The sequence below is a fragment of the Musa acuminata genome, chromosome BXJ2-2 (assembly GCF_036884655.1).
Source record: "Musa acuminata AAA Group cultivar baxijiao chromosome BXJ2-2, Cavendish_Baxijiao_AAA, whole genome shotgun sequence".
Lineage (NCBI taxonomy): Eukaryota > Viridiplantae > Streptophyta > Magnoliopsida > Zingiberales > Musaceae > Musa > Musa acuminata.
The window spans coordinates 23,965,770-23,991,746 of NC_088339.1; the positions used below are offsets into that span (position 1 = coordinate 23,965,770).

At 41.0% G+C, this 25,977-nt stretch overlaps 4 protein-coding genes across 8 annotated transcripts; all 4 read right to left on the reverse strand.

The window, feature by feature from the left end:
- Positions 1-2,306: 2,306 nt before the first annotated feature.
- LOC135605472 (quinone-oxidoreductase QR1, chloroplastic-like) lies at positions 2,307-4,394 on the reverse strand. 5 transcript variants are annotated; one of them, XM_065095607.1, is made up of 5 exons: positions 4,279-4,388; positions 3,955-4,141; positions 3,640-3,781; positions 3,406-3,494; positions 2,307-3,076 (listed from the first exon to the last, which is right to left on the reverse strand). In XM_065095607.1, exons 3-5 carry the CDS (start codon positions 3,713-3,715, stop codon positions 2,372-2,374), a joined length of 870 nt encoding a protein of 289 aa, XP_064951679.1. In that variant the 5' UTR covers positions 3,716-3,781; positions 3,955-4,141; positions 4,279-4,388; the 3' UTR covers positions 2,307-2,371. The 5 variants fall into 5 exon arrangements, with proteins under 5 accessions (XP_064951679.1, XP_064951678.1, XP_064951675.1 ...); XM_065095606.1 differs by having other exon boundaries at positions 3,915-4,141; XM_065095603.1 differs by lacking the exon at positions 3,955-4,141 and having other exon boundaries at positions 4,279-4,394.
- Positions 4,395-6,995: 2,601 nt separating this feature from the next.
- Positions 6,996-9,417, reverse strand: LOC135605475 (quinone-oxidoreductase QR1, chloroplastic-like). The gene is made up of 4 exons (XM_065095609.1): positions 9,276-9,417; positions 8,637-8,778; positions 8,403-8,491; positions 6,996-8,050 (listed from the first exon to the last, which is right to left on the reverse strand). The coding sequence occupies exons 1-4, from the start codon at positions 9,339-9,341 to the stop codon at positions 7,346-7,348; spliced, it is 1,002 nt and encodes a 333-aa protein (XP_064951681.1). The 5' UTR covers positions 9,342-9,417; the 3' UTR covers positions 6,996-7,345.
- Positions 9,418-15,582: 6,165 nt separating this feature from the next.
- Positions 15,583-17,413, reverse strand: LOC135605474 (6-phosphogluconate dehydrogenase, decarboxylating 3, chloroplastic-like). The gene has a single exon (XM_065095608.1). The coding sequence runs from the start codon at positions 17,311-17,313 to the stop codon at positions 15,823-15,825; it is 1,491 nt and encodes a 496-aa protein (XP_064951680.1). The 5' UTR covers positions 17,314-17,413; the 3' UTR covers positions 15,583-15,822.
- Positions 17,414-18,069: 656 nt separating this feature from the next.
- Positions 18,070-23,526, reverse strand: LOC135605476 (uncharacterized). The gene is made up of 9 exons (XM_065095610.1): positions 23,168-23,526; positions 22,990-23,076; positions 22,622-22,726; positions 22,295-22,447; positions 21,258-21,356; positions 21,039-21,167; positions 20,242-20,421; positions 18,964-19,080; positions 18,070-18,874 (listed from the first exon to the last, which is right to left on the reverse strand). The coding sequence occupies exons 1-9, from the start codon at positions 23,453-23,455 to the stop codon at positions 18,710-18,712; spliced, it is 1,323 nt and encodes a 440-aa protein (XP_064951682.1). The 5' UTR covers positions 23,456-23,526; the 3' UTR covers positions 18,070-18,709.
- Between the last annotated feature and the right edge of the window lie 2,451 nt (positions 23,527-25,977).

Sequence of the window (25,977 nt, forward strand, 5' to 3'; positions counted from 1 at the left end):
CAACTGATACATCAGTATGAGCAGAACAGCCTCTTCATTAAGATCAAGAAAAAGCCCATGCTTCCATTGATCTTACTAATCTGTGCCAGAGTAGGCATACATGAAACATCAAGATGTGTTGACACAAGAAAAAGAAATATGATGTGTTTCTTTCACCAAACCAAACTGTTTATTAGTAACTTAGTTGATTGGAGGTGGGGTTCCACCAATCCCTTTTCCCCCCCACCTCTTACCCCCAATGCATTAAAATATAGCATAGTTCAATGCATACACACCCACCTACATGCCACCCTAAGCCATTGATTAGGGGAACTACTCAAAACCAAGTTGAAATATGGAGGAATTCTTGGCTTCTTCTTTTCCTGCAACAATCATTGGAGTCACAGAAAGAGATGGGCATTATGAGGGGTTAAGAAGTTGGAATCATCAAATGTCAATGAAAGAAGACTCTTTAATATTATATTAAGGAGGGGTTAGGGATTCAAGAAAAGCTGCCTTATGCTCAGGTCAATCATTCAAGATTTGAAATTTTTTCTCTCTCTCATTCCAAGTGAAGAACATTCATTGAGAGATCATAAAATCCATGCACTAAAGAACATGTATTTATGAAGAGCATGTCAAAGTTGTGAAGAGCATCTACTTCCTAAGTTGTGAAGAGCAGCTCAGAAGAATGATTCTTTGCTGTTTAGGTTGTGATTCACATCACAAAATCTACTCATTGAATTCATTATGTTAGTGAGCTTTTGGCAAGATAGGCAGCATTCTTATTTCCTTGACAGCTCTGTGGAATGTACTGCAGTCAACTTGACTCACCTACACTTGCAGGCCGGTTAAAGCTGTGAAATCTCATCCATGTTAATGAACGGTGACAGTGTGTTGCTGCTGCTATCTAGGAGTAGCTCACAACTCTCCAAGTCTTGGATCTCTTCCAGATCATAGCCAGTCAACTTACAGGCAATTATAGTTAGATTCTGTCTTCCATATACAGGTACGAAGTATGATCTTTTCAGTGGTCAAGTTCAGAACTTCGATTTGGCTTCGGAAACTCTGTTTCATCAGCATAGTACGGGAAAATTTAGATGAAGGCAGTGCTCATTTCATGAACTCATCATGGCTTCCCTCTCCATTGATTTCCACAAGATCACAGTCCAACTCCTAAAACCAAAGGATGGATTGGTATGGGATTTACTTCCATGTGTTATCGGTCACACAAAACAGAGACCAACATGCATCAAAGCTGCTTCTTGTCAGATAGATGCCTGTATGTCTCAGTAACTCCCATTCACAGAAAGAGAGAGAGAGAGAGAGAGAGAGAGAAGCTTGATATGGCCTTCTTCTTACTCGGTATCCTCAGCAAAAACAAGGCACACATTGGCGCCCCAAATCCTCCACAGCGGCTCTAAGAAGAGAACGGGTTGCCTTTGAGCCACTCCCATGCCGAATCTAATTCGAAAAGAATTACTATTATTCTTTGGTCCCCGAACTTTCTCCCCCTTATCGTTCCATCCTACGTGGTTCTATTACGAGCCTGACGGGTGTTAGCCACGTAGGATGGGTAGCGTAACCTTTGGTACGTATTTCTAGAGACCCCAAGATGAAAGGTGATTTTTATTTATCAGAAAACTACTCGATTCTTTACCCTCGTTACGATTGGATCAATTGGTGGCCTCTTGTGGGACCCACAGAAAGAACTTCATCTCCCTCGATAGCCGGAAACGGTGCCGTCGGTCGACCCAAAGGCCGAACACGATTCGCGAAATCCGGATCGATTGCAGGACCGAGGAGCTTCATTTCGGTCGATTTCTTCCCCGGCGCCGCCAAAGGCGGAATCTTGCCCTAGGATTTGGGAGCCGCAGCGGACCCATGACCGATCGAAGCGCGTCGGCCGCCGTATGGATGAATCCTCCGACAGCGACGATGACGAGCCGGAGGACCCTGCGTCGAAGCCCATCGGCCCGGTGGGCCCTTCCGAGTGCGTCGCCCTGCACCTTCGTTATCGTGACCGACGATTCCGATAGCCGCAAGACCCTCATCGGAGGAGATCGGGGTTGGAGCCCGGGATTCTCATCAGGAGACGATGGGACCTGCGCCTTGACCCATGCCGTTCCCTAGCGCGGAAGCTACATGATCCATGTTGATCGCAATGGGAAATCGATCTCCATTATCTCATGGAAAACGTATTTGTGATCTTTTAGTTATGCCTTGTCTGCCGTCAAATCGAGATAGCAATGCAGAAATGGAGGTCTCCGACGAAACGTGTGCAGGCAAGTGAATCCCAAACACCTGAATCGAACTGCTTGGCATCATATTGACAATGATTTCACTTGGATTCACACAAATCTTGATACAATTGGGATCAAACGCTTGATATTTATATGTCCATGACTTGGTCACACTCGACGATGATCTTACCAGTGGCATGACCCTCCATGCTCTTTGCCCAGGCCTCCTCTGCCTTGCCCAGTGCGTATCTCGAGTCGATCACCGTCCTAAGCTTCCCTCCCTTCACCAGCTCAACCAGGAACTGCAAGTCCTCCTTCGTCGCCGTCGCGAACAGCACCACCAGCTTCTTATTCGAGCAGGTCAATTGCTTCAGAGCAGAACGAAGGAAAGCCCCCGGCGAAGGATTGAGATCGACGACCTTCCCGTGAGCTGCGAGGTTGGACTCCAAGCTGGACCAGCCAACGCTGGTGGTGCAGTTCACGACGACGTCGTACTTCCTGCCCGAAGGGCTCTTCAAGCTCTTGCCTTCCGGGGTCTTGTAGTCAAGCACCTCATCTGCGCCCAGGCTCCTCACCAGCTCCATGTTCCGGGCGCCGCAGGTGGCGGTGACATGGAGGTTTCCGAGCTTGGCGAGCTGGATGGCGAACGTCCCGACACCGCCAGAGGCGGCAGTGATGAGGATGTTTGCTGGATCGCCGGTGCCGTCGAACTTTGTTGTGGCGTACCTCAGCGCCTGTAGAGCAGTAAAGCCCGCTATAGGCAGACCCGCAGCGTCTGCGGCTGATACTTCAGGTGGAATGTGGACCGTAAGGTTTACTGGTGCAACAGCGTACTCCGCGAGTCCACCTGCTTTCTGACAGTACATGCAGCTTAAAGGTTAACTCGAATAGCTCATTGGACATGAACAGAGAGAGAGAGAGAGAGAGAGAGAGAGAGAGAGAGAGGCAAGCAATCCAAAGTCCACCACAGAACTCATATGATCATATGCATCAAGCAGTACAAAACTTGAAGTAATATGAACAGAGAAAGATGGCAAGATAAGAGAACTAGAGAAGCTCCAGAGAGAGGCAAAGCAGTCCAAGGTCTACCTGAGAATTATGCCAGTTAATTTACAAGCATATGAACATAATCCAAGCCAGAAAAGAAAAGAAGAAGAAGCAGAAGGAGGCTTAGAGCTCTTACAAATCCAAGCCATGTGACCACCTTGTCTCCTGGCTTGAAGCCATCCACGCCAGGTCCAACCTCAACAACTTCTCCTGCAACATCCGATACTGTCGACCAAACATTTTACAGGACTCAGTTTCTGATCCTCTACATCTAAAACAAGTAGCAATTCAAGAGAATAAGATCTGCACAGGGAGAGATGAAGCCTCGAGTGCAATCCCATGCAGATGTTGATGGAAGTGGGATGTGCACCTGGAACAAATGGAAACTTGGATGGCAGAAAAGGACGGAACGCTCCCTTCTGGACTTTCCAGTCAGCTGGGTTCATGCTTGCTGCTTCCACTCTCAGCAGCACCTCATCCTTCTTGGGTGAAGGAACCTGGATCTCAACATGCTGAAGCCAAAAATGCAGCACTTCAATCAATCACGTCGCTTTCATGAAGCTTACAAACGATGGATGGTAACAGAGACATGCCGGATTTGTGGTGCAAACCATCAAATCTTCTTTAGACAAAGTCAAACCCTACCTTCAATCTTCTTCACACTCTACTGACATGATTACTCTACCTTTGACCATGAGGTGAAGCAAACAAACGGACTAGTATCAGAGGAAAAGCTTCAGGTGCAGTGTTGCGACCGAGATTCTATGACATGTTCTTGAAAGGCTCAGTTCAGCTTCCTCCGAAGAGCACGGAAGCGAACAAACCTCTAGTATCAGAGGAAAAGTTTCAGGTGCAGTATTGCCACCGAGATTCTATGACATGTACATATAGGCTCAGTTCAGCTTCCTCAGAAGAGCATGGATCTATTTGTTGAAGCCAAAGGAAACGTGATCGAGAGAAAAGGGAGAAGAGGAGAGAGCACGAGAGGGCATCGGGAAGAAGGTGGTACCTGGAGAGCGGCGGCGCCACCGCCGTAGCCGGCGTATTGCACGGCGCGCATGGTTCTTGCGGCCATGGCAGGAGGAAAGACGGGCGGAGATTGATGGAGCGTTCGCTGGCGGTGGGCGGAGATATTTCTAGCGGCGGAGCGCTCGGCGAAATGACGGAACTGCCCTCCCGCACCACGTAAGTTCGCACGTCAGCCTGACGAAAGAGCGACCGGCGAGGGCGAGGATTTGGCATGGTCTGCCCACGTGGCAGATTGGCCCGCCATCCTGTGCGTACGCGCCCGCCTCGACCACCGTAACCTGTCACGTAAGTCCGTCGCCACGTGGGACCCACCCTCGCCGCGGTAAGGCAAACGTATCATTAGACACGGTGGATGGTTTAGACATCATAGCCCTCACTTGATCTCCTAACATAAACCATACCGCCTCGATTAAGGAGACTTAATGCACGTCTAAGTTCATCAAGGAGTGTGACAAGTCAACATAATATGGTCAATGAAATATGAGCTACTCAGACGTATGTTGTGGTGCCGTAATCCTTCAGCTGCCTCCTCTCTTAACAAACCAAGAGTAGGTGAAATGATGACATTTGTGTGCTCATCTTGAAGATGAAGCAATCAATCAATTGGGGTTGACCAGTCAAAATTGATTCCTCATTATTTATAAAAAAATAATAATGATAATAATAATAATAAATAAATAAATAAATAAAATCAAGATAGTGAGTGATGAAATTATGTTTTCCTTTAAGCAAACTTCTTACCATTTCAATGATAGTTTGATTTTTACGTTCAGCTACACCATTTTACTCCGGTGTATATGGTGTTATCAATTCTCTACAAATTTTTTTTCATAAAAAGAATTAAATTCATTAGATAAAAATTCACCACCTCTATCTGTCCGAAGTGTTTTTATGTGTCTACCACTTTATCTTTCTATAAGTACCTTGAATTTTTAAAAATTATTAAATATTTTATATTTTAATTTCAAAAAATATATCTAACTCATGCGACTATAATCATTAGTAAACAATAGAAAATATTGACTTCCACCAAATAATTTTGTATTCATAGGTCCATATAAGTCAGCATAAATTAATTCAAGATAATTAAATGCTCTCCCTGCTTTTCTAACAGAAAATAATTTTTTTACTTTGTTTGTCATAAATGCAACATTCACATACATCAAGTACATTAATCTTAGGCAATTCGAAAATCATTCCTTTTTTATTTAACAACCTTAAACCCTTAATGTTAAGGAATTCATATCTTAAATGTCATAAATTAGACTCATTCTTTTGAGTTGTAACAAGAGCATGCTTTTCAATATTTGAAACATCAAGTGGAAACATTTTGTTTTACGTCATGCAAATATTTACTATAATCAAATCAAATTTTTTAACTTTAATAGTGCATGAACCATCATCAAATATAACTGAATATTCATTATCTATCAATTGTCCAACACTCAACAAGTTATTTGATAAAGTAGGAACAAAAAAAATATTATCAAGGTATTTTACCTTTCCTTGATTTGTCTTCACCTCAATTGTTCATTTTCCTTCTGGTTCGATTTGCTTATTATCTCTAAGTCTAACTTTCAATTTGTAAGTTTCATCAATATATCTAAATATTAATTCTAAGCATAATATATTATTAGAATATTCATTGTCCAAAAACCAAATATCATTTGAGATATCATAAACTTATGACCGACTTATAAACAACTTACTATTTTCTTCGTTTTCCTTAACGTAACTTGCTTGCTTTTCTCATTTCCAACAAAGTGTCTTACCAAATTTTTTACAATAGTGACATTGAATTCTACTCTTGTAATTTTTTTTATCATAATTTGATTGCTTTTGTTCATCATGCCCATCAAAGTGTCTTCTTCCTCTTCCTTTTTCATTTCCTTTACCAAAAAATCCTCCTCTACCACGTCCTCTTCCTCCTGATTTTTTGTTCTTTTAAAGTAGAAGACTCCCCCTTAACTTGAAATGTTTTCTCTTCATTTTTTTCAAGTGACTTGTTCAACATTGCTTCATGTGCTTACAAGGAACCCATTAGTTCATCAAATAAAAATGTAGATAAATCTTTTGACTCCTCAATTGCGACAACAACATGATCAAATTTTGGAGTTAAACTTCTCAAAACTTTTTGCAATAATTATATGATCAGGAAGATATTCACCGTAAGATTTCATTTGACTAATAATTTCAATCACTCGAGAAAGAAAATCTTGCACTGATTCATTGCTTTTCATGAACCAAATTTCAAACTCACGACGAAGGGTTTAAAGTTTTATCGTAATCACCCTTGACGAACCTTGAAATTTATTTTAAAGGATCAACCAAGCTTGTTTTGAGGTTGTCGTTGTTGCAATTCTCGAGAAGATTGTCTCATGTACAGCTTGTTGAATGAAGAACAATGCTTTTGAGTCTTTCTTTCTATTCTCTCTCAGACTGATTTCGTCATATGGATCTGCATATCCATTCTTTATTAAGTCCCAAAAGATCTTGAGACTTGAATAGAGTCTTCATCTTGATATTCCAAAATTCATAGCATTTACCCGAGAAGATGAGAATAAGGGGTTAAGACTTGAAATTATCATTAAAAGTCATAATGTCCAGTTTAAATTGAAACTTGGCTCTGATACCATTGGGGATGGAGGATCAAGGAAATAAAAAAAATAGAATACTATGATATAAGTAAAAGAATCCTTTCGATCAAGAAAACAGATGTAGTATTTAAAATAAGATGATTGACATAGAACACTTACAAAATATTCCCAAATATATTCTCCTTTCTATCTTGCTTCATGAACTATGATCCTATTTATAGGACATAGTGGTAACTACCTCACTCCACTATGTCACCCATGAGTGAGGTAGTTATAGGAACCACCCTATAACTTCTAGATCTTGGATCACTTCTTGAAACATGCCTAAAACTACTTAAAACATTGTAACTACCTAGATAACTACTATGAATCAATTCTTAAACAATATTTACCATGATTTCACTTGGATTCACACAAATCTTGATACAATTGGGATCAAACGCTTCATATTTATATGTCCATGACTTGGTCGCGCTCGACGATGATCTTACCAGTGGCATGACCCTCCATGATCTTTGCCCAGGCCTCCTCCGCCTTGCCCAGTGCGTATCTCGAGTCGATCACCGTCCTAAGCTTCCCTCCCTTCACCAGCTCAACCAGGAATTGCAAGTCCTCCTTCGTCGCCATCGCGGACAGCAGCACCAGCTTCTTATTCGAGCAGGTCAATTGCTTCAGAGCAGAACGAAGGAACCCCCCCGGCGAAGGATTGAGATCGACGACCTTCCCGTGAGCTGCGAGATTGGACTCCAAGCTGGACCAGCCAACGCTGGAGGTGCAGTGCACGACGATGTCGTACTTCCTGCCCGAAGGGCTCTTCAAGCTCTTGCCTTCCGGGGTCTTGTAGTCAAGCACCTCATCTGCGCCCAGGCTCCTCACCAGCTCCATGTTCCGGGCGCCGCAGGTGGCGGTGACATGGAGGTTTCCGAGCTTGGCGAGCTGGACGGCGAACGTCCCGACACCGCCAGAGGCGGCAGTGATGAGGACGTTTGCTGGATCGCCGGTGCCGTCGAACTTGGTTGTGGCGTACCTTAGCGCCTGTAGAGCACTACAGGCCGCAATAGGCAGACCCGCAGCGCCTTCGGCTGATACTTCAGGTGGAATGCGTGCCGTAACGTTTACTGGTGCAATAGCGTACTCCGCGAGTCCACCTGCTTTCTGACAGTATACGCAGCTTAAAGGTTAACTCGAATAGCTCATTGGACATGAACACAGAGAGAGAGAAAGAGAGAGAGAGAGAGAGAGAGAGAGAGAGATGCAAGCAATCCAAAGTCCACCACAGAAATAGAAGAAGAAAAACTCTTATATGATCATATGCATCAAGCAGTACAAAACTTGAAGTGATATGAACAGAGAAAGATGGCAAAATCAGAGAACGAGAGAAGCTCATTTGACATGAACAGAGAGAGGCAAAGCAGTCCAAGGTCTACCTGAGAATTATGCCAGTTAATTTCCAAGCATATGAACATAATCCAAGCCAGAAAAGAAGAAGAAGGCTTAGAGCTCTTACAAATCCAAGCCACGTGACCACCTTGTCTCCTGGCTTGAAGCCATCCACGCCAGGTCCAACCTCAACAACTTCTCCTGCAACATCCGATACTGTCGACCAAACATTTTACAGGACTCAGTTTCTGATCCTCTACATCTAAAACAAGTAGCAATTCAAGAGAATAAGATCTGCACGGGGAGAGATGAAGCCTCGAGTGCAATCCAGTGCAGATGTTGATGGAAGTGGGATGTGCACCTGGAACAAATGGAAGCTTGGATGGCAGAAAAGGCCGCATCATTCCCTTCTGGATTTTCCAGTCGGCTGGGTTCATGCTTGCTGCTTCCACTCTCAGGAGCACCTCATCCTTCTTGGGTGAAGGAACCTGGATCTCAACATGCTGAAGCCAAAAATGCAGCACTTCAATCAATCACGTCGCTTTCATGAAGCTTACAAACGATGGATGGTAACAGAGACATGTCGGATTTGTGGTGCAAACCATCAAATCTTCTTTAGACAAAGTCAAACCCTATCTTAAATCTTCTTCACACTCTACTGACATGATTACTCTACCTTTGACCATGAGGTGAAGCAAACGAACCTACTAGAATCAGAGGAAAAGCTTCAGGTGCAGTGTTGCAACCGAGATTCTATGACATGTACTTAAAAGGCTCAGTTCAGCTTCCTCAGAAGAGGATGGAAGCGAACAATCCTCTAGTATCAGAGGAAAAGTTTCAGGTGCAGTATTGCCACCGAGATTCTATGACACGTACATATAGGCTCAGTTCAGCTTCCTCAGAAGAGCATGGATCTATTTGTTGAAGCCAAAGGAAACGTGATCGAGAGAAAAGGGAGAAGAGGAGAGAGCACGAGAGGGCATCGGGAAGAAGGTGGTACCTGGAGAGCGGCGGCGCCACCGCCGTAGCCGGCGTATTGCACGGCGCGCATGGTTCTTGCGGCCATGGCAGGAGGAAAGCCGGGCGGAGATTGATGGGGCGTTCGCTGGCGGTGGGCGGAGATATTTCTAGCGGCGGAGCGCTCAGCGAAATGACGGAATTGCCCTCCCGCTCCACGTAAGTTCGCACGTCAGCCTGACGAAAGAGCACGACCGGCGAGGGCGAGAGACTTGGCATGGTCTGCCCACGTGGCAAATTGGCCGCCATCCTCTTCGTACGCGCCCGCCTTGACCGCCGGAACGTGTCACGTGAGTCCGTCCCCACGTGGGACCCACCCTCGCCGGCAGTAAGGCAAACGTATCGTTAGACACGGTGGATGGTTTAGCCATCATAGCGCTCACTTAATCGCCTAACATTAACCATACTGCCTCGATTAAGGAGACTCAATGCACGTCTAAGTTCATTAAGGAGTGTGACATGTCAACATAATATGGTCAATGAAATATGAGCTACTCGGATGTCATGTTGTGGTGCCGTAATCCTTCAACTGCCTCCCCTCTTAACAAAGCAAGAGTAGGTGAAATGATGACATTAGTATGCAATCATCTTGAAGATGAAGCAATCAATCAATTGGGGGTTGACCAGTCAAAATTGATTCCTCATTATCTATAGAAAATAATAATAATAATAATAATAAATGAAATCAAGATGAAATGGTCAAACCTCCATCAAAGATTGAGAAAAAAAGTTTTGGATCACTCTATTATTTTATTTTATATATGACATCATTGACCAGTTTGATTCCTATTAATCTTTTATTTTAAATTTTAACATGGTGCTCTAGTCAAAGTTTACTCAAAAAATAATTGAGTCAATGAAATAAGAAAATCACAGATATGTTAGGAAAATATCTAATATCTAAGATGAATCGGATGACATATATTATTAGATTTCATCGATGCTATATGTCGATTCTTATTCGTTTGGCTCGACAAAAATCATAGTCTCAAATTAATGAACTCGAGGTGGTACGGTTGAGTTGGACCGAGATGAAGTTCAACGTTGACCCAACCTAACACCTATATTATCTCGATCTTGCCTTCCACTTGACCTTGTGATTGAGATTATTATTATTCTTTTTTATCAACTTTGGCTTGGTGTTAGATTTATGTGGTTGGTTGGAGCTCACATCATAAGATCAAGATGGATTATATTGGGTTAGAAAAAGGTCAAGTAGTAGGCCTAAGTTAAGAACTCTCAGCCATCGATTTCTGTCATAAAAATGAGTTGGTAGGTAAATGTAGAATCCAAATGTTAATACAGTTTTAATATGTGGTATTTTATTATATCCATGTCACAAAAAGGAGAAAATGGAACAGTAAGCGAAGAAGATTATCTCCTATAACCAAGCTAAGATTCCATCCTTCCAAATATTGGCATCATTAGAGAGCATTGCCCAATATAATTACACACTTAAATCTTGTCCTTTTTCTTTGACCAGCTTCTACTTCTCTTTCTTAGTTATCCATACACCTAACAAGAAGAGAATACAGAATTAATAGGCCAAAACTTGACCCACTTAAAAACAATTCAAGAATTATATTATCAAAATAACAATTGTCTTTTGGATCTTTCCGAAAAAAAAATAGAGAGAAGAATTAAGTGTCTTCACCTATGTTCCTTAGTTTTTCTTTTGAGTTTGTAATGAAGAATTAGTTTTTCTTTTACGTTTATAACAAAGAATCAATATCATAGTATACTTGAGAGGAACACTAAATTTGAGTTTCTCTTTTGCATTTGTAACGAAGAATTAGTTTTTCTTTTACGTTTGTAACGAAGAATCAATATCATAGGATACTTGAGAGAAACACTAAATTTGAGTTTTGAATCTTGTGATGATCTAATTCTTTATCGGGTAAGCTAATCAACGTGCTTTATGTATGCATCGATTTTGCTAAGAATTAGATTTTTTTTTTTTATTAGAGGAGTTGTTTTTCGTCTGAAGAATAAGAAATATATGTTCTTTTTTTTTTTTTTTTTGAACTTTGAGTTCTTAGTAGTTTTTTTGTTGGCGGGGGGGGGGATGAAAAGTTGATACTACAAAGTCCTAACACATATGAGGCTCTTCATCTCTCTATGAAGACGATGTAATACGCAAAGCTTTCTTATCTTGTCAAAGAGAAGAAAGCTCGAGCTTATCAAGCGTCATACTCGATGGAACCAAACATCAAGCCTTCTCCATGATGTACTCCACAGCATCCCAGCAGTTGCTCCATATGCTCTCACCTATCGCGACCAACACCTGCAGCACTCCGTCGAACACCTGCGTGAAGGCCTCGGCCAACGCATCGAGCGCGCTCCTGCTCGTCGCCGGTAGCTCCACAACCGCCGATACCGTGAGCCGGAGAGCCCCGGCCACGACGCTCGTAAGCGCCTCGAGCAAGCTCGAGACGAGGGACATGACCACGTCCCTGACGAGCTCCAGCATGCACTGCAGCGCCCACCAGAGGAGGCCGCGGGCGAGCTCGACCGCATCGTTGCAGGCTTCCCCGAGGATCTTGAACAGGTTGACGAAGGCTATTAGGGCAGCAGTTGCAGCTCTGATGACAACAGCACTTGCTAAGCATGCCAGTGAACCGGTCGCCCAGAGTACAAACTGCAGCACAGGAAGTGCCATTGCCTGCTGCTCAATGGTGGTGTAGATTACAAGAACAGCATGTTTCTTATACAAAACCACAGAGAGTTAAAAGAGTTTATGAGAGGAGACAAATGCTCTTTGTTTTGCTGACTACTATATTCAAATGTCACGTAGACTTGGTCTTTTAACTTAATGTAAATTATAACAACTATATTATAAGATAGAAGACTTTGGCTATTCTTGGTTAGCTGAAATGTTCAAATCAGCAGTCACTAGTTCATAGAGGAAACATGTCATCAAGAAAGATCATTGTAATCAAACTAAAAACCTTTACAAAAAGCATGAGCAAATATGTTAGTGCAATCTATTAGCAAGATAACAGGAAGAACCGAAAATATTAGAACAATCTTACAAAATACACCAGTCCAGTGAACAAGTTACTTCTAAGAGAGTTCATTTTCCAAGAGAAAGAAGACAACACATAATCACAATTAGAGATCCAGCAATTATAAGACAAAAGAGAGAGAACCTTTGAGTCTTTAACAGTTCTACCTCATTAGCACACAAAGCATCAAGTGAAGAATCATGGCAAGCATAAATATGTCGGGAAAAAGCCTAAGTGCTATGTATGATGGTACTCATGTATGGAGAAGAGTAAAGAGAGGGCAAGAGCTGCTTTTTTAGACATGTCATGAGAACAGAATGATGTGATCTTCCATGACCTGGGAGAAATAGGCAATTGCAAATAAGAAGAAGACTTTGGATTCACTGTCAAGAAATTAGATGCTAAAAGAAATGAGAAGAGGACATAACAGCTCTATCAACCAGAGCAAAAATGAAGAACCAGTCACTAAGACTCATATATTTCAGAGAAGTGATACTGAACTTTTTGCACAGAGAAGCAAAAAGAAAGCTTTGGAGGATGACTACAGAAAAAAACAGAGTAGAAATATTTTGATATTTCTAAGGCTTGGTTCATATAAAAGTAATACCACATTGACTTAACGACAAGTAATTACATGTATATTTATGAGGCACACATGATTTAAGATGCAAGTTGGAACATATTACCACCACTTGCATTATTAAACCAATAACATGTTATTGACAACTGCTATTCGCATGGAATGAGTCAACTATTCAAACAACATCCTAATCCAAGATTCCAACAGTTCTTCAAAGCTACGCCAAGTAATCAGCTTCTGTACATGTAATAAACGAATAGAATAACCCAACCATTCGATTGATGAGCAGCTTGAAGGTACACAATCCAGAGAGAGGAGACAAAATCTTGCGACCAATCTCATCACAAGAGAAAATCATTACAAAAGAAGAATGAACAGAGATGATAGTTATTATCGTCAATACATGGATTTAGGGTAAGAATTGAGAAAGTATTGAAGTTCTTCATCATGACAAATTGTTATTCGAAAAACACATACATGACAAAGACAATTAACAGCCCACAATATAAATGTCTATTTCAGCAATAATAAGTATAAGGAATGTAGAATAACTGGGCATTCAAATATATTTAACATGTGTTATTCATATTATACTATTGATATCAGTTTATTGTAATCCAATGATATGATGAATCATGGCTTACCCATACCAAGCATGCCAACCGCCAGCCATGTCAGCCTAACATATCCTTCCAACATAATGCCACTGCCAACACCAACAGGTACTGTTCTTCCATGAGACACACTACAGAAGCATTGTTTTTTACTTTTGTTCGGCTAACGTTGGCTATTTAATCTCCCATGCTGATCCAATAAGCCTTCGGTAAACCTTGCTAGAGTAATGCTACTAAGGATACCACGGACTCAACAAAACCAAAATACCTAAATACCATATTCTTATCTAGTCTGATCTATCCATCTTCCGTCGACTCTTCCAACTTCTGAATAGTATGGTTATAAAAACACAGATGTACTCAATGTCTAAAGCACCTTACTTATCAAAAGAAATTTAGGTGTAGGAGGTGAATGCATGCTTGATTTCCTCATCAACAAAACTAATTAACAGATAGCCCATGAATATTTGCAACATTGAAGTTCAATCCATCCTTGCTTCAGAGCATAACTGTATACAACATTGACACTGATAATATCAGACAGTTGCTATGAAAAACAAAAACTTAATTTGCATGGACCTCCAAGCACATTTTAAGCCAGGTTGGACAAATTCGAGCAAGTTATCAAAGATTTGAAGCAAGATACATCATCCTTAGCATTCAGCCATGAAGGGTCACTTTAAGGAACCTTTTTTTTTTTTTAATACTGGTAGCATAGTATGAGTCAGAACAACTGGCAGATAAGTAGAATGACAATCAATTTCCTTTAACCAACACATTTCCTATCAATTCCTCCTTCAAATTCATATCTCTTTTAAGGCTTTTAACCTTGACCTCACCAATTCTACTGAAAGATGGACATCTTCATCTCTACAACCGAGATATATTTCTTCTACTTTTTCTTGAAACAAGTTTTCTCACGAAATTTTCTCATTATGTATCTAATACTGTGTGAACCCAATATTTGCCCTTGTATTAAGAGGAACAAGAAAACTGTAGAACAAGACTAAAGTAGATTTTGCAAGATATAGAACACAGACCTGGGCTTCTCAGTGGAAGTACTCCGGCTTGACAGCACATGAGGATCTTATCAGATGTAAGCACATCATACCTGTGGTGTGTGAATTTGGTAACAGTCATTGATAATCTTAAAGGATTTATATGCCATAAGTCAAGCATCCATGGACAACAGACAGGCATATTATAGAATTTACTGTTAAATTCTTTGCAAAGTACATGCATGGTGGTTAAACATGCATGCCTCTTAGCAGAAGCCATCAGAAAGGAGATTTGATTCTGTTTCATTTCTGTAAGTTAGGTGGTATCTATGCTGTCATCTGAATTGTTAAGGTTAGGATTTCAAATATACTCATGTATTAAAAAAGAGCTTGTTAGTTGGCTCATCCCAAGGCTATTGAGAATCGAATCTGTATTTTTTAAATACAAAACAGGAAACCAGGATGATATTTTTGAAAAAAGAAAACCATCTGAAACAATTTAGACTTTAGAGCTAGAATTCAATTTCGTTTTGTGATAATAACAATGACAACTTCAGTACAATCTGTGAGAATTAGAACATATTGGGACATTGCTCTAAGTTAACCACATCAGGCCTAATATCTAGGAAAATCCAAATGCAACCTAAGCTGAATAGCAAGTTTCTAGAACCACAATCTTAACTAATTCTTCCTTTCTTAATTGTCAAATTAAAGTAACTGATGAGTCAAAGCTTACCTTTGTTCATTACAATGATAAAAAATAATCTCCTAAACATGCTATTATCCAGTCAATAGCATATGCCAACCATAAGACAAAGTTGTAAAACTACCAGCCACATTATTTACAGCATTGTAAAAAAAAAAAATCTGTTGTATCTGCACAAAATATTTAGCTGAACCATATGGAATGTATATCTACAAAAGTAAACCAACAAGACTCAGAGATGCAGTTCCAGTGTGAACTAAATAATCGGCAATATAATGACCTTAACAAAAAAACATTTTTATACTTTCCTCTTTAATCAAAGCAACCAGAACTAAATAAATACAGTCCTGGTAACACAAAAGCCAATATGCAAATAACAAGAAAGCATAAGACGATTAAATTGCAAATACATAATCATGAGAATCTAGATAGGCTAGCAATGTCTATACATCACACTTTGATGCACAACTATCATAAACAAAAATTTGTTCTCTGCAGGCAGATCTCAGCAGATGCAACTGTTATTTAACAATAAAATTGTACCTTTAAATTGCAGTAAGATAACAACAACCAGAAAACATGGCTCCTAATCAACTTATTACCACCAATACATCAAACCAAAGAGACTCAGTTAAGGATGCCTGCACCAGTTTTGCTCTGCCTTGCGATCTTGGACCACTCAGTGTGGAATGATCCTGGGCGATCAACTCGCTCATAGGTGTGTGCCCCAAAGTAATCCCTCTGTGCCTGCACCAGGTTTGCAGGCAGCCTTGCCCGGCGATAAGTGTCGAAATATGCAAGGCTGGCACACATACCTGGCGTGCTGATTCCAGCTTCAATTGCAAGTCCTACAACCCTCCGCCATGCTGCCTGCCTCTGCACCATCTCCCTTGCAAATTCAGGGTCCACAATCAGGTTCGCAAGTCCCCGATTTCGCTCATAAGCCTTCTTAATCCTATCCAAAAACCTCGCCCTTATAATGCACCCTCCCTTCCAAATCCTTGCAAGTTCCCCGAGATTGAGATTCCATCCCTTCTCAGCACTCTTAGCTCTGAGCAAGTTCATACCTTGGGCGTAACTACAGATCTTGGAAGCATAGAGAGCCTGCCGGACGTCATCAATTAGGCGTTTCTTGTCGACAGACCGGCCGCTGATAAAGTCACCGCTACCGATCCCAGCTTGGTCAAGAGCCTTGGCGGCAGCCTCTCTCTCATCCTTGAGGCCACTAAGGTACCGGCAGTCGAGAGAGGCCGCAATGGTCGGGGCAGCAACTGAAAGCTCAGCTGCCTGCTGAACTGTCCACTTGCCAGTCCCCTTCATCCCGGTCTTGTCTAGGATCTTGTCAACAAGCTCCCCATCACCATGCTCATCGCGAACTCCAAATATGTCGGCAGTGATCTCGATGAGGAAGCTCTCAAGCTCGCCACGGTTCCATTCGGCAAAGGTCTCCGCAAGCTCAGCATTAGACAGCCCACCAACAATCCTGAGCACGTCGTAGGCCTCAGAGATGAGCTGCATGTCACCGTACTCGATGCCATTATGGACCATCTTGACGAAGTTACCAGAGCCGCCCTCACCGACAAATGTGACGCAGGGCCCGTCGTCCACCTGGGCAGCGACGCGGGTCAGAATGTCTTCGACATTCTGATAGGCCTGGAGGGACCCGCCGGGCATGAGGGAAGGGCCGTTCCGGGCGCCGTCCTCGCCGCCGGAGACGCCCATGCCGAGGTAGAGGATCCCGCGGGCGGCGGCCTCGCGGATCCGGCGCTCGGTGTTCTCGTACCACTCGTTGCCGCCATCGATGATGGCGTCGCCGGGCTCCATGAAGTGGGAGAGGGCAGCGATGGTCTGGTCGACGGGTGCGCCGGCCTTGACGAGGATGATGACGGAGCGGGGGCGGCGGAGAGAGAGAACGAAGTCCTGGGCGGAGCGGTGACCGGACAGGGGGAGGCCGCCCTCTGCGGCGGCACGGCCGACGGTCTCGTCGACCTTGGAGGCGGTGCGGTTGTAGACGGAAATGGGAAATCCCCTCTCGGCGATGTTGAGGGCGAGGTTCTGGCCCATCACAGCCAGTCCTGCCAGCCCGATCCGCGACAGAACAGCCGACTCCACCGCCATCTCCTCCTCCTTCGAGGCTTCCTTCTAGGGTTCGAGGGGTGCGAGAAGGAGACGGGGTTGGGTGACTGAAGCACGGAAGTGGGAGCTGCCGGGCGTTGAAATAGAGGAATGACTTGATCTGTAGCTCTTGATCTTTGGTGCATCTTTCAGGGAAATCCCTCCACGATATTTATTTTACGTATCAGTCCTTCACCTAACATAAGGCAAATTTGGAACTTTTACATATAAACCTCTCAAAAGATTGTATTTTATTTTTGTATTAGCGCTATATTTCTTGGATGCACGCACAAGAATCACATCTTTGGCAAATGGAACACGTAATTACACATCTTCGTAGGGGTGCAAATATAAATTCCGCTTGAGGGGTTCTAAGAGAAATGCCGAATAAGTTGGGGACCTTTTTATGAAACGAAAGGGTCAAATATCTTTTCTCGCTTCTGCGGACTCGTCGAGGTAGCCAAAGGGCGGACGGTGTTCGGAAGGATCCTCTCCGATCACCGTACGTGTTTCGTCCTAACCTACCGTTGATATTTAAGTGGACCGTCGGGCCCACGAAGAATGCCCGGATTCATACCGATGGATGGACGAGCGACGGGAATTCGAGATTCCAATTTCAAAGGATAGTTGGAGAGGATCCTCACCGAGCCTTTAGTGTTAGGTAGGGCAGAGCCGCCTTTGAGAAGAAGGCAAGGGAATAGAAGACATCCACTCATCACATTATAAGCAGATATACCAAAGCCCATCTACTCAAAAGTGTGAGAACAACACAGTTTAAATCCATACAACAGGTAATGCATCCTCAGGACAGATACAATAGGGGCATGTATCTTAAAACATTCCTAATCACAATAATAGATGCATGCATCAAGTCATAATCACCCACTATCTGTATCCAATACAATTTCGAATGCATGATTTTGAGTACCAAAGCGAAATGTAAGAGGATCAAACACCTAAAATGATCCCCTTGCATATAGGCCTCCCATTATCTACAAGTGAAATCGGTGAAAGTTTTCTATAAGTCAACTCATTTTTCTCACAACAGTTGAAACTCCACCACAGAACAACCCTGTTGGACTCTGAATAAACATCTCTGAACCACAGTTACCGTAATTTTCCAATACTCAAGTGTGCCGAAGTTTCATCCGAGAACAGCACACTGATAAATCACAATAATTCGACCATGGACTTAAGGAAATTGCAACCATGTAGTCAGGTAGTTCTTGGTCGTGGAGTGAAAATCCATTGAAAAAGAATAGCCATCCTTATTAAGAAACCAGAAACCTGTGAAGCTCGAGTCACTGATCATCAGTGTGTCTGATGTTCTAAGATTTTATATAGCTAACGGCTAATGGCCGTAAGTGTCAGAAAAAAAGCAAGTAGAAAGAATGGATGGTTAGTCAACTGTTGGTCCTCGCAACTTGTTAGCAACATGCAGGAGATGGTTGATGTTTACAGTTGGATAATTTTGTAAAAGCTTGAGATTAGAAGTGAAATCACCAGCTAAGAGCCGCCTTCGAACAAATATTAACATAGCACAGCATATTCGGAGTAGGGTTTCCTGCAAAAGAATCCAGATGCATCTATGAATTGTTCAACAAACAAATGGACCAATTAAGTTGAGGTAGCAGAAATAGTGCCCCGAGTTACCTGAGGACCTTCTGGATCACTAAAAAGAGTATCCCAAATGCGAAGACAATCACTAAAGTTGAACTCTTGAGTCAGTAGTAGTGTGATCCATCTAAATGCGTAGAATTGAGGATTTACCTGGGTTTCCCACAAAAAACAGCTGGTGATCAAAAAGTTATGATAGAAAATCAAAATACGAGTCCGCTACGAAAGAAACATTAAAGCGTCAACGATGAAGTATCAAGTCTGTTCTAGGAAATTTAGAACAAAGCCAAAAAATGAGGGAAAGACCCATCATCAATTTGCAACTTAATGCATTTTGCACTTTATACATTACATATATGTACAAGCCAAAATAATCAACCAGAAAAGTCTAATTACATGCAACACAAGCAGAAACATCGCAAACAATTGCTTCTGGGATTAATAGCTACAAGGTATGACAGTAGCCGTGGCAGTCATTGTTATATGTGTAGCACAACCTCGAATGAAGCTAAAGAACTTTATTCAGGTTCCATTTTCTAAATTGCATCATGTGAATGCATGTATGCATGACCACACATCACTACATTCAATGTGCATAATTTGTACAAAAGTGTCAATAAAGATATGAAATATAAAATAAAAGCACCATGTGATGCAAGGATAAAAGAGTTTTTGCAGGAAATAAGCATTAATAACATAACATCCTTTATAGATCATCAATCTAGCAAACTTCATTGCCAATTTTAACTGTAAATGAAGAGAACGGATCAGTAAGTAAAGACATGCTGTACCGGAAAACCCTACCAATCTACAACTACAATATGGTAAAGCACCAGTACACTACACCATAAGTAAATCCTTGGGTGAAACCACAAAAAATTTGTAATTTTAAACAACACATTTCTTGGCTCCCTCCTCTGTGGTATCTTGCAAGTGGAAATTAAGTATATGGCTCCGGTATAACTTTTAGGATCTTAAAATATTAGGAAATCAATAAATTATCATGTAGGCTTCTATTCCAATAAGACAAATCGTAACTGTTTGAGGATGTATTTCATTGAAGATGTTCCGATTATCGAGAATAAAAACACAAAAACAATTAAAACATTTTTCTTCACTTATTTTTGAGTTATTTATTGGTAATAACCTTTCGCAATTGTCAATTACCAAATTGAGAATAAAAAGCAGTTCGTTTAAATAACTACAGTTTAGCAGCATGGAAGTCAAAAGAAAATTCAGATAATCTTCTAAACAAAAAATATGTACTTAATAAAATCATAGAAAGCTTCAAAACTTGCAAAAAAAAAATCTCACTTTTGTTGTGACTTCTAATTGACGCCAAAGCTCTTCATCATGCCTTTTTAAAAGTTGTGATAATTTTTCTATGGTTGAACGGATACCAACAAGGCTATTGTCAAGCTGCTTGCAAAAGTTGTCCCTGAACATGCTCAATAACTCGACAAAGCAGCAAAATGTATCCACTTCTGCATGAGACTGCATCCATAATAATCAGCAATCGGTTAAAAGAGATTTTTTCAGAAAATAGAAACAGGAAAAATTAAGACAGGAAAGCATATTTCTCTGCAACAACAAGCTTTGTTCCCAGTTATACGTCACACAAATATTTTTCCACCAATAATTCCTCAATGAGTTTGAAACAAAACTTCACAAACATTTAGTGCATAATTCAACAAAAAGTCATCCAAGAGTTAATTTTGTACTTAAAGTTGCAAGAGACAAGAATCAGTCTGTTTCTAATTCCATTGGATAAGTCCATGAGTCATTTGATTCATACCATCTTCTTTTCAGTATCTTTCTTTCATCAAAATGAAAGTAAATAACTAGCAATAAGTAAATTGAAGATAGGTAAGTTGCATCTGCTTCATGACACTGCTTTAGCATATTCCAGAAACTTCTTCAATAAATAGTCCAATATAATCCACAAGCAGTACAACAAACTAATTGAATTACCTTGCTATCACAACTATCAGACAAGGATTAAACATCAATATCATGGCATTACCTATCAAGAGTAAAAAAAGTGAAGACACAACGACAAAGAAGTGAAAACACTCATGTAACTTATTCATCATATATAACATTATCCTTACAGCGTTAGTTTCATCTGGGTCATTCCTGAATACATAGAACAGAGGTGCTAAAATTTCATTCATTCCCTGCACATATTTTATTCCAGGATTTAATTTTGCAAAGATAATAAGTATGCGCCTTAAAGCTTCCTGAAAAGACAAAAAAAAAAGCTCAGAGTTGAAGCAGATGCATCAAACTAACAGCTAAAAACCTGAATGACACTGAAATTACACAATCACCTGATTAGATTTTGCAAGAGATGAGCCTCCACAAAAAAAATCCATATCTGGATGAGTACGTTTTACATCTCGATCTATCTGCTCCAGTATCTCTGCCTCCTGATTGGTGTAGATTGTTAATTTGTTTATATATGTCAACACCAAGCAATGAAGGACCTCTAGATTGCTCAAAAAATGCAAATGCAGATACACCTATATGATTATGAGGACCTGACTTACTAGAAAATACAAGTACAGATAAAAGTCAAAAAGATCCAAGTACCCTAACTCTATCCAGATATGAATAATAGTATGTGGTTCGAAACAATATATCACCAAGAATAGTATGAAATACAGATTAATTCTACTAACCAGTAATAGCCCAGTTATTAAAAAGAAAATAACAGTGATAGATCCCTATAAATCCCGCATTGCATTATAATAAGGGCACACAGACTTCATGCCTTCACTTAGATCTTACTAATTTATTAAATTCCAAAGACATGGCGCAAATAGTGATATATTTCTTCTTTTTATATATGATTACCCACACTTTCTGAAAAGGCAGAAAGTTGCTCTGCTTAACATGCATTGCAATTTGTTGACCGTGCAATGTAGGGGTGAACACCTAGTCATGGTGGAAAAGCCTTTCTTCAAGCACTATTACAGTTCGTTTGCAACTAGAAAAGCTGATTGTGCAATAAACTAGATAAAGGCAGTATTTCCATTCATGAACTTGTAGATCAAAGTTGAACAAGGTATACTGATTTCTGGCAGAGAAATAACATGCCAAACTTGTTCAAAATTTGCTATTTGGCCAATCAATAACAATCTAAGGCTCACTATTATTAGGATGACTGAATGGTTCTCTATCATCAGGCTTCCATTTTTCATTCAAAAATAAATGAAAGATAGAACAAGAGGCAAACTAACAAAATCAACATGAGAAGTATTAATAAGGCAAAAAATAAGAAATGAGAAGGTATTCTCAATAAGACTAAGTTTATAACTCAGCCATTTGTTCAACACGATTCCCACTTTGATTTAAAAAATAATACCTGGAAGTATTGGTTCCACACGCTACTCTTCATAAGACTCAGAGGATGTTCCCCATGAATAATCTTTGACCTCGAAAGCAAGCCAGTACTTAGACAACTTAAGTCTTCATTCTTGGAACCAGCTGAATCTTCCATTCTACGGGTGATCTCCGACTGACTAGCAACAGAATATTTCAGCAAGACCAGAACATATTGGAATAAGCGGAAAAAAAAGAAAAAAGCTATACGAGTGGATGTCAACTGTAACCTTGTGGGTTCACAGGGTCCTAACAGATAAACAATAGAATCCAATATCAAAACCTGTACCAGAACCCTCGAAAAACTTACGGGGTTCCGTAGAAGCTCGTCCATTAAAGTGTAATATTGAGTCTGCTTCTTTTCCAATTCATGTGCCCACAACGTGCGATCTAGTGGCAAATACCCCAACAATAGCTGTTAACTACAAAGAAAAAAACCAATAAATTCCCATATAATGGAAAAGAAACAGTAGTCAGATGTTCTTTATTGGACAAATTACTATCAATTGTTGATAATTCCCCATGTTAAATGGAGAAATATTACCTGTGCTACGACAAACTAAACAGATTACAAGTTATAATAAAGAAGAGCATTTTGACACAAATCATGGTGACTAAGCTGAAAGAAAAGGCAACAATAGTGGGATAAAAAGAACTTGAAAAGGAATCATTCAAGACCTTCCATGCTGTTGGACGAACGCCATGCGGAATACCCTGGAATGCCAACCTCCGCAATTCCCCTAGGTTGATGATCCTACTAGATAACTGAGAACCAAAGACGCTAAGTTCAATTAAATCCTAGGGGAAAATAAGAGAGAAACAAGATCACAGCGCATCCATGTGACAGAACCCTAACCGTGATCTGGAAGTCGGCCAGGAGCTGGGACTCGCGGGATTCCTCCTCCAGCGATGACCAAGACGGGCTCAGCTCACCGGAGTGGGCTCCGATCTCCGACCTCTGAGCCACGGCGAGCCGCGTCCGGGAAGGGGATGGCTCAGGCAGCGGCGGCGCCGGAGGAGGAGAAGAAGGTTCCGGAGATAGGGTTCTGGTCTCGTAGCGGGAGCTGCGGCGATCGTCGGAGAGATTGGAGGACCAAAGAGGGCTATTGAGCCACTCGGGCACGCCCTTCTTCTTCCCCACCATCCCTTCCGCCGTTTCCCCGCGCCGGCCTCCCGTTGCCACTTGCGCCTCGTTCTCTCGTCGAAGACGTTTGCGGTGGCGAGTGGAGCCAACGGGCCCCGGGTTTTAGTTTATGAAGGTCCGTTATGGTGATATAACGGTAACCCCGAATCCGATATGTGAATAGTAAGTAACGGTTCTTTATTGTGTGTATCAATAAAAACTTGTTATTTCATTTATGTTTCCGTTATTTATGTGCAACGTAACGTGATTTTATTGTATCAGTCAGTGTTTCGGAGTCAGGTTAATGTTGCAGAGCCAAAATAACGGTTTGGATATAGTATAAACCCGTCATAGTCTCTATCTGCTACATTAGCTATAAGCCAAAAGGACTTGATTAGCTATACAGGCATGCAAATCTCTTTAAGACAATTTCATCGTTAATATTTGATGATTTGAGTTAATGACCTCTCTCATGCTATGCTATTGTTTCTGTGCTCTCATAAACTTAGTTGTTTTTACCTATACGAAAGAATATATATATATATATATATATATATATATATATATATATGTATATTTATAAAAAAAATTATATTTTTGTAACTTTATAGAAAGAGAATATAAAAGAACACACAAGTAAATTATCATATATGTTATATAACTTTATATCGTGGGAGGGGAGACATTGCGACTTGATTCGGTCCGAATGTACAAGGTCGATCGTGGACCGAATCTCGAGGCTTTGTTGTTTCATTGTGGTCGACCCGAGGTGGGACTTGATCGATCTGGTCTCTGGTGCACCGTTGCACGATAGACCGATGTCAGAAGGTGGAATCTAAACTCGATTTTATCGATGCTTAAGTTAGTGAGTAGATTATAAAGTGTAAGATAGATCGTTTTGCTCTCCGAGTTAGGGAATTAATATTTATATGAGATGACTCAAAGGTACGTGGGTTATTGATGGATGTTGATGCTTTGTTCAGCATGATCATGCGAGTGGTTGATACATACATTCATAACAACGTGGGTCGACCATCTGGGCCTAAACTGTGTAGCATCAACCCGTATAATCCCGAGCACATAGTTAGTCATGCACTGTCCACCAGGTTGACTACTCTTCCTATGGATGTGTGTCCGATCGTTCCATATTAGCTTCTCAATGGTGACCAGTTGTCAATCTGTGACTGGTGTAGAAATATTTTTCATTAATATATAATAAGAAATAACTAAAGATAAATTTGTAAAATTATCACCTATTTCCGAGTGATGTGGTGCCGAGCCAAGAGGAATTCTAAGTAATAAGATTATGTTGGGGGAGGGGGTGTACCCTACAAAACTCATGATGCTCAAGCTCGTGGTTATAATCGTGATGATGTGACATGTGGGTAACAATGCTAGCAAATACATTTGACGGGGTAAGGGTTGCTAACGGTGACATGTCAATCGAATGAAGATGATGTATCAATCGAATAAAGATGTCAATAGCTAATCACACCTCGTAATCCTCATATCAATAACCAAAATAACTTGTTGAGCTTAAATCATTGGCCCAAACTATTGAATATTTTCAGTGTGAGATTAAATTGAAATATCATATGCTTGAGATATAATTTAAATTTTAAAAAATATCATGTTATATTTAGTTAACATATTAAATTAGTAATCAATAATCCCCCTCTTTTAATTTAGTTAATTAACTAATTAATATATTAAATTAACATCTCTCTCTCTCTCTCTCTTTAAATTTAGATAGGGTTAGGTTTTTAGGTTCTAAATCGAGTGAAACTAATATGTATCCCAAATAATTCTCATCCTTATCTACAACTCAGAAGTCAATCAAACCTCTCACTTTTTAAATCAATGCTAATGATAGAAAAAGGTAGAAAAACTGTTGCAGTTCTCTATATGTAGCATTGGGAAGTTATAAAAAGGAATTCAATGTTAATGCAAATAATAATTTAAAAGAAAATTTACAAAAATCCAACAAAATCTATTTATCAACACAATTAAATGGATATAATTTCGATGTGAAACTAAATTCGGTACTGATATCTTCGATCAGATTTGATATGAATTTATATAGGAATAATGGATTTGAATTCGAATAGCACGTTTAGTTTTGGATCCGATTCAATTTTAAAACTAAGAAATCTTCAATAGAAGAATAATTTAGCTACTAAAGGGATGAAATGTACTTAGAGATCCGAAACCCGCGCCAACAGATCCGATAGAGCCCGAGTTGGTCTCCGAGACGTCCGCGAATCGGACTCCAAACTGACTTGCGGTCGTCATCTCATCAAAGACCGTGGGCCCACTCGGATTATTGTGGGCCCCGAAGCTAAAGGACCTCTCAGAAACGGGGTGCGCGGGACGAGTGTGCACACTTGTTGACCGTGACTCAGCCGTAACGACCACGAACCCTTCCGGGGTGCGCCCCGGCTGCTCCCCCACCCCCAAGTGTTGAGATTCCATTGCTAGCGAGTTGGAGGCCCCATAACGAACAACCATTAGAAATACACCACGTAGCTTATTCACACGCACCT